This window comes from Physeter macrocephalus, chromosome 6 (assembly GCF_002837175.3).
Source record: "Physeter macrocephalus isolate SW-GA chromosome 6, ASM283717v5, whole genome shotgun sequence".
Classification (NCBI taxonomy): Eukaryota; Metazoa; Chordata; class Mammalia; order Artiodactyla; family Physeteridae; genus Physeter; species Physeter macrocephalus.
The window spans coordinates 36,192,034-36,204,313 of NC_041219.1; the positions used below are offsets into that span (position 1 = coordinate 36,192,034).

General features: G+C 40.6%; 1 protein-coding gene across 1 annotated transcript in view; it reads right to left on the reverse strand.

Annotated features, from left to right (window-relative positions):
• Nucleotides 1–4,211: 4,211 nt before the first annotated feature.
• C6H12orf42 (chromosome 6 C12orf42 homolog) overlaps nt 4,212–12,280 on the reverse strand; it is a 77,630-nt gene continuing 69,561 nt past the window's right edge. The window contains 3 exon segments of the mRNA XM_024127519.2: nt 4,212–4,793; nt 4,796–4,857; nt 8,276–8,662. Of these exon segments, the coding sequence (XP_023983287.1) occupies nt 4,410–4,793; nt 4,796–4,857; nt 8,276–8,662 (833 nt within the window). The 3' untranslated portion in view covers nt 4,212–4,409.

The following is a 12,280-nucleotide window of genomic DNA, read 5'->3' on the forward strand; positions in this document are numbered from 1 at the left end:
CTGGTGCCCATAGTGTCTGGCACATGGTGAATACTCAATGCATGCTGGTTGAGTTGAATCACACTTCTCAAATCTCCCACAATGACTACCTAGGATATTGATCCCAATATCACTGACTTGCAAAATCAGATCGATTCCCGTAGTGGAGGGAAAACACCAGTTGCAGGATACGGAGGGAGCAGTAAGAGAAGGAGCCTGGACATGGCAAAAATTTGTTGTGGGAAAGTATTGATGCAGGTGAAAAGACCTTGGACTGTGCAATAGGGAGGCCATACACCTCAAGAATTCTGGAGCATTTTTCTTAAGGAAAAGTAGTCTCCTGAAAACAACTTCTTTCCTGGGTCTCTACATGACTTAGAATCCTCAACATCACAATGGTATTTACAACATTGCTTTATTCCTCCCCCCCCTCCCCGTCTTGTCTGGGTAGTTTCAGACTTTTATAGATAGTTGGGATAAAAGATTACATGTGATAGTAGACACTGCCCACTGTCATTCTATACTCTAAACTGAACTCTTCTAAACTGGAGGTTCAAAATGGAATATTTTGTGGAGTTTACAACTGTTTACATTGTTTTTAATAGAGAATGACTGTGAGCTTGTGTGCTGGGGGCAATCATTGAACAAATTGCTTTGTCTCTCTGTGTTTGTTTCCTTGTCAGTAAATGGGATACTGCTGTACTACTTGCCTCATAATGCTGTGATGAAGGTGAAGAATATGGTATATAAAACCTCTCAGAGAGACATGATCACCTGGTTACCAGAAATAATATTCACTGTCAGTGTAAGGCAGCTGGATCTATAAGCCTGAAATTAGCCCTGCAGAACTGATGGTAATATTTATGCTAATTGTTGTTGATATTAATATCAAAATAATTATTTGCATTTGCATAGTGATCTTGCTTTTCAAATGCTTTGATGTGATAGCAGACTTGTTCCCCACGTATCCTTTGCAGTAAACAGAACACGTTATCCCAATTTAACAGTGAAGAAACTGCAGCCAAAGGATGGAGTGACACTAAGTTCAGGTCACATTTACAGGAACAAATTCTTGGCTCTTCAGATCCAGGTCAGCCCCAGCACCTTAGCTCTTCATTAGCTCTCCCTCTACAACCTTCCATCCCTTCCGCAAGGCTGATGTGGGTCAGCTCCAATAACCTTGGAAAGTGCTGCCGTCTTTAGTAAAACCTCAAAACCACCTTCCCTTTCTTGAGTTTCTGAGACTTCATTCACAGCGATGGTGTTGCTTCAAACAAAAAGAACGATGTGATGGTCATCTCTGATACCACTCTGCTCTTCAAAGTGTTCAAACATATCATACGTCATCAACTCCCAGTTATCAACTCCTACTCTCCACTTTGTTATAAGGAGGAGAGGGATATAAGTAGAGTTTCTATACTGACCTCACTTAGGCACCAATAGCATGGAATAAAAACTGATTTATATATGATATCTGTATAGGTGGAATACACACATTCATACGTACATATGTTAGCTCTAATGATACAGTACGTAATAACACAGCTTTATACACAAACAATATTGTATAATATATAACAGTATAGTTTGTAACTTATGTATATATAAGCTTCAATATATACATATGTATATATAATTGTTAAAAATAAAGCTTTCTCATCTGTGAAAGTGAAGTAGCGATAAGGATATCAGTAACTACTCCATGAAGCCGTTGTGAGGACTAAATGAATTAATATATTCTAAATGCTTAGAACAGTCCCTAACATAAAATACACACGCAGTAAATGTTATCCGCCATAATTATTACTTATTTTACATATTATAAGAGTTCCTCACTTGTAAACATTATTCATTAGAGACTCTCTTAAAATATTTCGTTTCTTCAATGCACTAATTTTTACAATTTATCACTATCTATTTTCCAGTGCAACTTTCAGAAAAACATTTTTCTCCCTAAAATGACACATTATCTTCCTTAGAAAACTGTTGTAGTATGTGGTTATAAATGTCCCTTAAGTCAAACTACATACCCCTGAAGAAATAAAAGCAAACTGTAATTCAGAACCTTAGCAACAATTAGTTTACACCGTAAGACCTTGTTCTAGTCCTCAAGCACACACACGTATTATTTATTTCCTAAAATTGATATGTACCCAATTATAACTGCTCAAATCAGCACTATTTTCAGAAATAATGACACTGGGAAAGATTTAACTATGTTTACCTTGGTGCATTTGTGTCTAAGTTCTAGTGTCATTCAGAAAGACTTGGACACCTGTAGCCCATAACTATGGCAGTCAAAGCCGAAAAAGCTCTTCATCCATCACTATCTAAGCTATGGTCTTGGTTAGACCAACTAAACTCCCAGCCACGTGCGCCCAAAATGAGGGAAATTAAGATAGCTCATTACATTCCTCCAAGGAAGAATGGGCTCCTGGAGGTATTTATGAAGGGCTGCTTTCTTTAGCTCTGATTCTTACTTCACTTCTCTGAAAAGAAATCCTTACCTTGAACCCTACCAGTTTACAGGGATTCTAGTATATTAAGAATAGAGCTGTGAGCAATGTTTTCTCAACTGTGTTCCTCAGGACACTAGCACTGCAAGGTATTGATAGGCGTTATATTTTTAAAATACATATATGTGTACACACACACACACACATCGGTGTTCCTTGATCACATAAAACTGGGAAACGCTGGGTTAAACAGAGTTTATCAGATTTTTTGCCATGGGATTTTGGGGGATCCTTAATATATTACCATGACTTTCTAAGTGGGAGCATTGTGGCCACATCTCCCAGACATACTCATCTATAGATTCTCCATCTCACAAAGCATCTTTCTAATTCTAGTGCTCCACAGAACACACTTTGGGAAATTGCTTTAGAATATCGTGTATCACATATTTTATATCTTTTGCTTGTATCCCTTTTCTCAAATCTGAGCAGAATTGCTTCTTCTATACTGTATTTTTTTTTAGTAAATTCACTATTTTGTATTTCCACAGGTGAGGAAATCCATTTACTATATATCAAAAACACCTTCTACTCCTGCATTTGACCATTATAAATTTTTGGTTGTTTTATAATCACTTAAAGCAATGATCTCTTGACCTGAAAAAAAAAAAATCAATTGTGCTAACTCATAATTAACATATCCCAGAATCAAAATTTTACATAAAACCCACGAGTGTGCCCACCCACTTCTCCCTAACCAAATGACATGAAGTTGAACTTACGGTTGTCGCAAGAACTCTGGTGAGTAGATGCCATTATATCCTCAGGAAACCACAGCAACCACCATTGATAACCTGTACATTCTTTTATCTAAAATCAGGCTAATAAATAATAAAATAAATAAAAACAACCAAATTGTCCTCAAAGGATTAAACAGACTTCTAAATGTTAAGCAACTATCGGTTATAACATTTCATTTTGATTGAAACTTACATTTGGACTTTAGACGGAGGACATCTTAAATATAGATATACTACCTATAGTATACACATAGTAGTATATAGGCATTATATATATATACATATATATATAAATCTCGAACTGAAGAGGAAAATGCAGTAGGATTTGACATGTATCAAATTCTATGAATCCAAGCCTGTGGGAAAATTGCAAGAAACTTGAGTGCAAAACTGCACATGAATGACTTGGTCACATTGATTTGTGTTTCTCTCTGAATATTGAAAAAAATAACACATTAAAGAGAAAAACAAAAACTAAACCCATAAAATCATTTGATACATCAGTCTCTGCATCGCCTCACAGAGAAAAGCTGCCATGTTTAACTGACGTTAACCAAAATCAAAAAATACTGCCTAAAACCACCAGTTTGATAAAACATTCCCTAAGCATCTCTTCTGCATTAAACTTAGTTCCACGTGTTTCAGGGCCTCCAAAGAGGATCCACTTTCAGGTTTCTGACATAAAAACCTTAATATAGCCCGAAGAAAATTCCCCTAGGCACATCGGGAGTATCAAATTTCATGTTAACTATTAAATTACAGACATTCAATTATGTTTTCAAAACCTCTGTTTAGAGACTCAAAAGGCCCTTAGAAAACATCCTTAAACTAAAGCCCAAGTTGGCAAGTGAAACCGTTTACCTGCGAGAGCAAGACAAAGCAGGGTGCTGGCCATCCCTGACGGCGGCACATTGCAAAGTGGCACGCGATGTACCCCATCCCCATTGTGACACTGGGAGACACCGCAGGACAAAAATACTATTAGAAATCCTTCAAAAGGAACACTTTTGGCTGCGATAGAGACTTCTGACATTATTTATTAGGTTCAAAACTGCTTCTGTGAAGCCTAACAATGGTTCTGTGGAAACCAGTACATCTGAGGCCCTTTCTGTTGTTCAGGGCAGGCATTGATTTGAAGATGGGCAGCGCTCACGGAACAATTCCCTCGCAGTGGTCAGTGTAAGTGAGCATTCACCCCCGGCCTAGGAGGGGCCTGTGAACAAACCGTATGGAAACGCGGGGGTAGGCGGGAGGGGGGAGAGGAGCAAACCTTGATTAACCTCTTGGAGGGGAGATGGGTGGGAGCACCGCTAAGCCCAGGAAGGGGCGCTCCTGCCAGACTGCCGGGGAGAGAGGCGTCTGCCCCGGGCCCCCTTTTCCCGGGGGGATGAAGATGCCTCGGGAGCATCTCTGGTGCCATGGCAACTGTGCCCCTGCCCACTGAATTCCCGGGCGCGCCCAGGAGCCAGCTTTGGGAGTCTGGGTTTGCCGGCGCGCCTACTGTGGGTGTCACCCTCTCTTCCGGCTCAAGCTCTGACAAACGCCCGAGACCCTGGACGAGGCAAAGGGGGTCTGGCTTCTCCCGTTGAGGCCGACGGCAGTGTATGGCCTCAGAGTGAGACCTGGAAGGCAAAGAAAAGCCAGGGTGGTGCTCAAGTGTGTGGAATTTACCTGCCCCGCTGGGACTTAAAAAAATAAAAATAAATCTCCTGATAACTGGATGTTTGAGAAATCGATGTTTGTAACGTGCTGAGAAAAAATTTTAAATCCCCTGACATTATCCTCACGTGCTTCCCATATTTCTTTAAGAAAATAAAATGCTATCGATTCTTTTCCTATTGTTTGAAAGCACCTCCTCCCCCAAAATAACTTTTACAGAATCCTCATAAAACTTTTAATTTCAAGACAAACAGTTCAAAACTTCTAAAGAGAGGGAAACAGAAGAATGGGTGACTAAAATAAAGCCTCAAATTTGAAATTTGGGGGAAATTTGTGAATGGAAATTATTCAGATATCATGGAAAAACAAACAGATCTACGGCGCATTTAGACATACCACTGACAATTTAAAAATCCAAGAGGCAATTACTTCATGAGTCTTATTAGAAATGTCAAACTGGGTGAAAATTAAAACAATCAGTGTTTTAATCTGATGTTGGCTCTACACAACACATACATACACACTAATATTAGATTTGATTTTTTTTCTTTCTTTGCCCGATCATGAAATCATTGTTTCATGTAAAAGATATACAAAAGATATATATATATTCCACATGCATTTATATATAAGTATGTATTTATATATATATAAAATCTTGATATATATCATATGTATAAAATTGTTTTGGGGGTACTTCCCTGGCAATCCAGTGGTTAAGACTCTGCGCTTCCACTGCAGGGGGCACGGGTTCGATCCCTGGTCAAGGAATTAAGATCCCGCATGCCCCGCGCCGTGTGGCCCAAAAAAAAAAAATCGTTTTTACGTAAGAAAACCTGCCCACTGACCTATGCAAATTAAAGTCTAATTCTTCAGTAGTGTATTAAGATAACTTAGATGATTTAAATCACTTTCTGTAAACTATTAAAGGGCTTTGAATAGCATGCAGATGTCTAAAATATTTGGAGCAACCCAAGGGATCATTGGCAAACTCAAAAAATATGTAGAAGATTTCAAATGCACATTGCCTTCCTAACAGTGGGTGTCAAATGGTATAACACTAGGTATTTCAATTTAGTTCATCACACACTGTTCTATGTTTGGTATGTACTGGGCAGCTCCCACTACACACTTAACATAACCAAGTCAAACTGTGAAAAATTTTGAGTGAGCCTGATTTCTCCAACGTGAGAATTATTTCCTGGAAATAGAGGTAGAATGGCATTTCAATATGGCCAGGTAAATAAAAGCTTTCAGAGAGCCAAACACATTGCTTTGTGAAAACTAGATGCTTAATAACTGTTTGGTGATTTGGATTTACAGCCCTGGCATATGACCCATTCATTGCAAGACGATTCCACCTAAGATCATAGATGTGACTCTGGAATTTGGAGAAACAGAATACAACCTAGACAGAATATGCTGTCCCCTGTCTTGAGACAAAGAATAGGAATTCCTTCCCTGAATGTAATTCAATAATGATGCATTTTGTAACAAACTGTCTTAGAGGGACAGTTTGGTGCAAGGGAATAAACAGGCTTTGGGGGCGGACCATCATAGATTTATATCCCAGCATATCACCTGGCCTAAGCCTCTTTGTCCTTACCTGAAACATGAGGATTGTATTACCTACTTCACAGGGTTGCTAGTGGGATTAAATCTGTCCATTCGTTTTTTTCATTCATTAATATTTGAGTGCCTGTTATGTGTCTGGCAGTATTCTAGACACTGGGAATACAGAAAGGAATAAAGCTGCAATCTCCCTGCACTTATGGAGCATGCATTCGAGTTGGGAAGAGAGGGAGTGGAAGAGAAAGCAGACTAATAGATATGCAAACAAAGAAATGTATAAGTGTCAGCTGGTAATAAATCTTAAGGAGGAAAATAAAGTGAGAAAGGTTAGGAAAGCCCACCCATGTAGGTGACATTTCAGTAAAGACCTGAAGGAAGTGTAAAAGCAAACTAAGCAAGCATCTGAGGGAAGAACATAATAAAATGTAAAGCACCTAGTACACAGTAAGTGCTCAGTACCCATGAGCTATTATTGTCATATTTGGAATCTTAATATAGGAATGCTCTGACCTGGAGTCAGAATGGAGGCTTGAATCCTGGATCCATCCCTAAAGTTACAGAATCTCTAAGGGCCTCCAATTCCTCATCTAAACCATGGGAAGATAACAGTTCTTGTCTCAGAAGGTAGGCGTGTGGACCATAATTGAAGATGTATGTTCAGATTTTAGCACATTGCCTTACACATATGACTCAAAATGTGTTAACCTGCCAACATCCTCATCATGCCATCATCAAGCCCATCCTCCCAGAAAAGAAGACTCTCTGACTCAGCATCTTTGGTAGAAAGTCTCCCAGCCTCAACTTTACCAGTTACAGCCCAGGCAGGACATTATCCTCTAGTTCAAAGAAGGTTCTCCTTTGGACTGTGTCAAAATTTCTCTTTCTTCTATTGGTCAAGTCCAACAAACTGTATAAATATGTGCAACAAAATCTACCCCAAAAGTTACTTAAAAAAAAAAAAGGCTGCATAAAATCAGTCTAATCCTTCTTCTACATGACACTTCCTACAGTATTTGGAGGTATGCATTGTCTCCTGACATTTCCTCTCCTGCAGTCAGAATATCAGCACCATAAACACCACCACCATCATCACAACCGCCATTTAGTCAGCCCTGCTGTGTTCAGGGAATTTTATATCAACAACATCTCTTCAAGGTAGTACTTGTCAGTTTACAGAAAATACTGGGCTCAAAGAACATTTATGGGACTTGATCATGGTGACAGATCTGAATGAAACAGTAGAAAGCAGAAATTTGAGCCCAAGTATTTCTGGTTCTGGGCTCAGGTTTCCCTGATGTCAAAGCTCATTCCTTCTGGTCCATCATCTTACCTTTAAATAATTCCTCCTGTTATACAGTTTTGAGATACTTCATTTTTATACACATTATTCTGTGCCATGAATTCACACCTTCCTTATTCGCAAAATGGGGATAATAACATTATCTGTCTAAGAGGGTTATATGAGAATTTCATAAAATAATGTAAAATGCTCAGCACAGTATCTGAGAGCGTCATACATGGGGGTTGGGATGTTGATGATAATACTTGTCATTATTATTATTATTATCAGGTGCAATACCTGAATCATTAAACTCTTGTCATCAGCTCACACCTGTGCTCTCCTCCAATACAATACAAAGCAACAAGTAGACTTCCATTAAAGACTGACAACTACAGTTCTTCTAGAATGTTCTAGAATAGGACTTACCGTTGAGTCAAATAATTTTGCTGTTTCTATTGACGTTAAAAACAAAATGTGGCCAATTGAAAAGAGGAAGAAAGAGTTAAGAACCACAAAGTGATACTCACCAGATGGGACAGAATCTCCCTTGAAATTATAAGGGGGCTGGTTCTGAAATCTCACGTGCCTGTTGATATGTGTGCCTGTGGCCTCCACGTGCATAGGATTTACTGAGTGGACCTGAATAGGCGTTTTTGTCATTCACTGTTCCAGAAATGAACTGCCCCAGGCCTGCCTGGGTGCTCCTCTGGCTCCCATATTCATTTCTTGTCTGACCGTGAAGATCAGTGGGGTCTCTTCCCATTCACTGGACGGTGTTGGAGAGGGACTTGCTTCTCCGTGGCTTTCATTGTCAAAAGAAGCTATACTTACAGCAGGAGGCCTGGAGATACTGTACTGGAGAGCACAGAGCAGTCTTCTATATGCCAATGGAGTCTGAATCCTTTCTGGAAATACTGTAAAAGGTAAACACATTATTTTGAAGGAAGGCACTTAAATATCACCTACGAAATTAATGGCAGGAAGGATAAAATCAGGCAATGGATGGATTTTTTGTTTGTTTCATGTTTCTATCCTGAGCAAACAAAATTACAGAGAAGCCAAGGACCCGGGCGCCCAAGTAGGAGAAGAAGAGGAGGGAAAAGGTGTGGAAGGGGAGGTAAAAGGCTGGAAATGCTTTTGTTGAGTTCAAGCTACATTGCAGGCACTGTGTGAGGGCCCAGACATGTTGGTCATTTAGTCCTCACAGGAACCTCACCTAACAAATAGAATTATTACCTCCATCTTTTCAGGTCAGAAAGCTAGTTTGAAGCTTATGGGTTGAGTTGTGTCCCCCAAGAAGATATGTTGAAGTCCTAACCTTCTGTAGCTGTGAATGTGACCTTATTTGGTAATAGGGTCTTTGTAACTGCAGTCAAGTTAGGATGAGGTTGTTAGGGTAAGGCCTTAGTCCAGTAGGACTAGTGTCCTTATAAGAAGAAAAAACAGACACAGACACACAGGAAGAATGCCATGTGATGACAGAAGCAGAGAGTGGAGTGATGTATCTACAAACCAAGGTACCTCAGGGACTGCAGCACCCGCCAGAAGCTAAGAGAAAGGCATGAACTCTCCCTTAGAACCTCCAGAAGGTGCCAAGCCTGCTGACACTTGGCTGATACTTGGTATCCTGCTGATACTTGGATTTCCAACTTCTGCCTCCAGAACTGTGAGATAGTAATAATTTTGTTTTAAGCATCCAGTTTGGGGTTCTTTGTTATGACAGTCCTCGGAAACTAATATACCCACAATGGTTCCAACTCACACATGTTATCCCAGAATAATTATTAACAGTAGCCCTTTTCACTAAAAAAAAAATTGTTCAGACTTGGGGGATAGAAAAGAAGAAAAACCAGGAGGTGGGGAGGTATGGAACGGGGGGAGGAATGAAGTGGCTTTCTTGAGTTCTACTATGTGGCAGAAACCGTGCCAGGACGCACCAACTCTCAGCAAGACTCATATCCCCTGTGCTCAAGGTTCAGTCAAGTGGCAAACACACGGGCCATGTTAGGTAACAGGACACACTACTCCTAAATCGCAGCTTTGCCTGCAGAAGGGGAAATCAAAAGAAATGCCTCCAGGGACCCCACAGATAACAGAAATGAGAGAAGAGGCCAAATAGGAGCAGCCATCAGAAGGGGCCAGCCACTTCTCAGTTCTTTTATTGCCCTGAGGGGATGTGGGCCCCATGAAGACAGATTTTTCTGGATTTTCAGAAGCAGACATATGTTTTTTCAATATATGTAAAAACTTCCAATTTTTAAATGTCGGTAACTCACTAGATTTAAAAAAATATATGGTATGGATGTCACAAAACACGTCTGTTCTCTAAATCACCAAGGGCCACCAGTTTGCACCTTTGGTCTATGGCCAGCCCTATAAAAGTTACACTATCATTTACCTCCTTTCATACCATCCTCATCTCATAACATGATTTTCTAAGTATTCTGCTTGGAGTCATGGGGATGTATTTGCAAGCTCTGTGTATAAGCAGGTTACAGAGTTCTAGAAGGCTTGTCTTCCTCCTGCACTTTAGGAAGACTGAGCTTTTCATTTTAATCTTAACTGCCTGCCCCTTTTCATCGTAAATCCCAGAATTTGAAATGGTAGACAAATGTATCAGTCTTTCCCAAATGCAGAGAAACTCCTAGAATCTTTCAAAACAGTAGCTCTGGGACTCTTGATCCCAAAGGAAAATCTACAACCTTAGAACCAATGGCATTTGATCTGCCTTCATTCTGTTGTTCAGATATCAAGAACAGGACGGAAGGGCTGAAGCCACTTTACACACCTTCACATTCCACAAGTTATGGGTTGAAAGAGACTTAAAGGTCATCTGAGGCGGACCCTCACCACCTTCTTCATCCATCTCTGTTTAAATACCTCCAGGGCCCTGAATCTCACTACCTCTGCATCAGAGATTTCATTGCTTATCAGAAAGGCAAATATGTAACTCTGTAATTGCTATATAAAAGGCACATTTAGATAGACAGATAGAAAGAAAGGTAATACTTTATATAGGTAATAATTCTCAAGGTCACCTTATATGACGTTGAGACAGCTGGTGACTATGTTTGTTTATTTAGTTATTCAACCAACATTCATTAAGCTCCTACCATATACTAGGTACTGCAACAATGACAAAATCTTACTCAGATCAACAGAACCCGTCATCTTGAGGCTAAACTGACCAGGTGATTTTTGGCAAAATGGAATTCAGCACAGCAACCCAAGAGCCTCCCAGTTTCACAGACCCCTGCATGAATTTCAGGTTTCCTCTATGATACAGCTGCCAGGTTGCCTGAATTGAATAGAACAACCAGTAGTTTGGGCATGAAACAGAGACTGCTGTTAGAAATGCAAGGGCCGTTTCCAATCTCCAATGGCTTTCAGTCTTTTTTTTTTCAAATTTTCAAATCTCCCCACCAAGACAGTGGCAGAACTTGAGCCCAAATCCATCGCTCAGGATTGAAAGTCCAGTGCTCTTTGTTACATTACCGGGCTGTTGAGTCTGCTTCAGTGTTTCCCAATCTTGGCTGCGCCTTCACCAATGTCTGGCAGGCTTTGAAAAAATACAGGCACGTGGTCCCGGGGCCCCAGTCTCTGCAGTCTGTAAGCCCCTTGAGTATTACGATATGTAATTAGGGAGACACTGGTCTAACTCACTCATCAGAGATGTCAGGTACTGTTATAAATTGTATGTAGTCCAAACACTCATGAACAATCTACAGCCATGACCTCAGGTATGTCCTTCTCTTCCAAGTATCATCTCTTTGTGAACAGTCTTCATTTCAGATACCAGCAATATCTGCCACTTTACAACTGGTCTATTCCTTATTTTATTTGCTTTCACACCAGAAAACCCACTTGAGCCAGACCACGACCCTTCAGCTTACTCACTCAGGAGGGACCTGAGGTCAGAGAGTAAGCAGCTGTCCACACCACGAGTCAAGCACCAGAGAAGCTGGGGTTGGGACTCAGGTCTTAGATTTCTAAGGAGTATGGTTTCTCTACTGCCCAATCAATGCCAGCGGTGTCATAAGAAACGTGTGACTACCATGAACTGGGCTTGATGAAGGGAGGTATGCAAACGTCCACAACAACAGCTAGCAAATAGTGGGCGCTGACCCCCCTCCTGGTCATGCCTTAGCCCGCCATCAGTGCTACCAGCGTGACTTCTATTGTGCAGAAGAAGACAGGGCTCCTTGGACTGAGTACCCTGCCTGAGGCCCAGTGACTGAAATCAGCTCCCGGGAAAGCCCACATTCTAACCCCTCCTCCAGACAACCTCTCCCAGAGCTCACGTACTGACGCAACAGGCCACCTTTTCTCCACTACCTGTTTTGGGGTGTTTCTCATCTTAAGAAGTTCTTCCTGACATTCAAGTTTTGCAGGTTCTTTCAATGTGTAGACAACTCTGCCTCTTATTTGCCAGCACAGGTCTTCCATCTGTCGCTAATTTCTTTTGAAATAATATTGTGGCAGACAGGAGATTTCAAGGCACACTAAGATAACCCTCAGAGCTGAATGTAGTT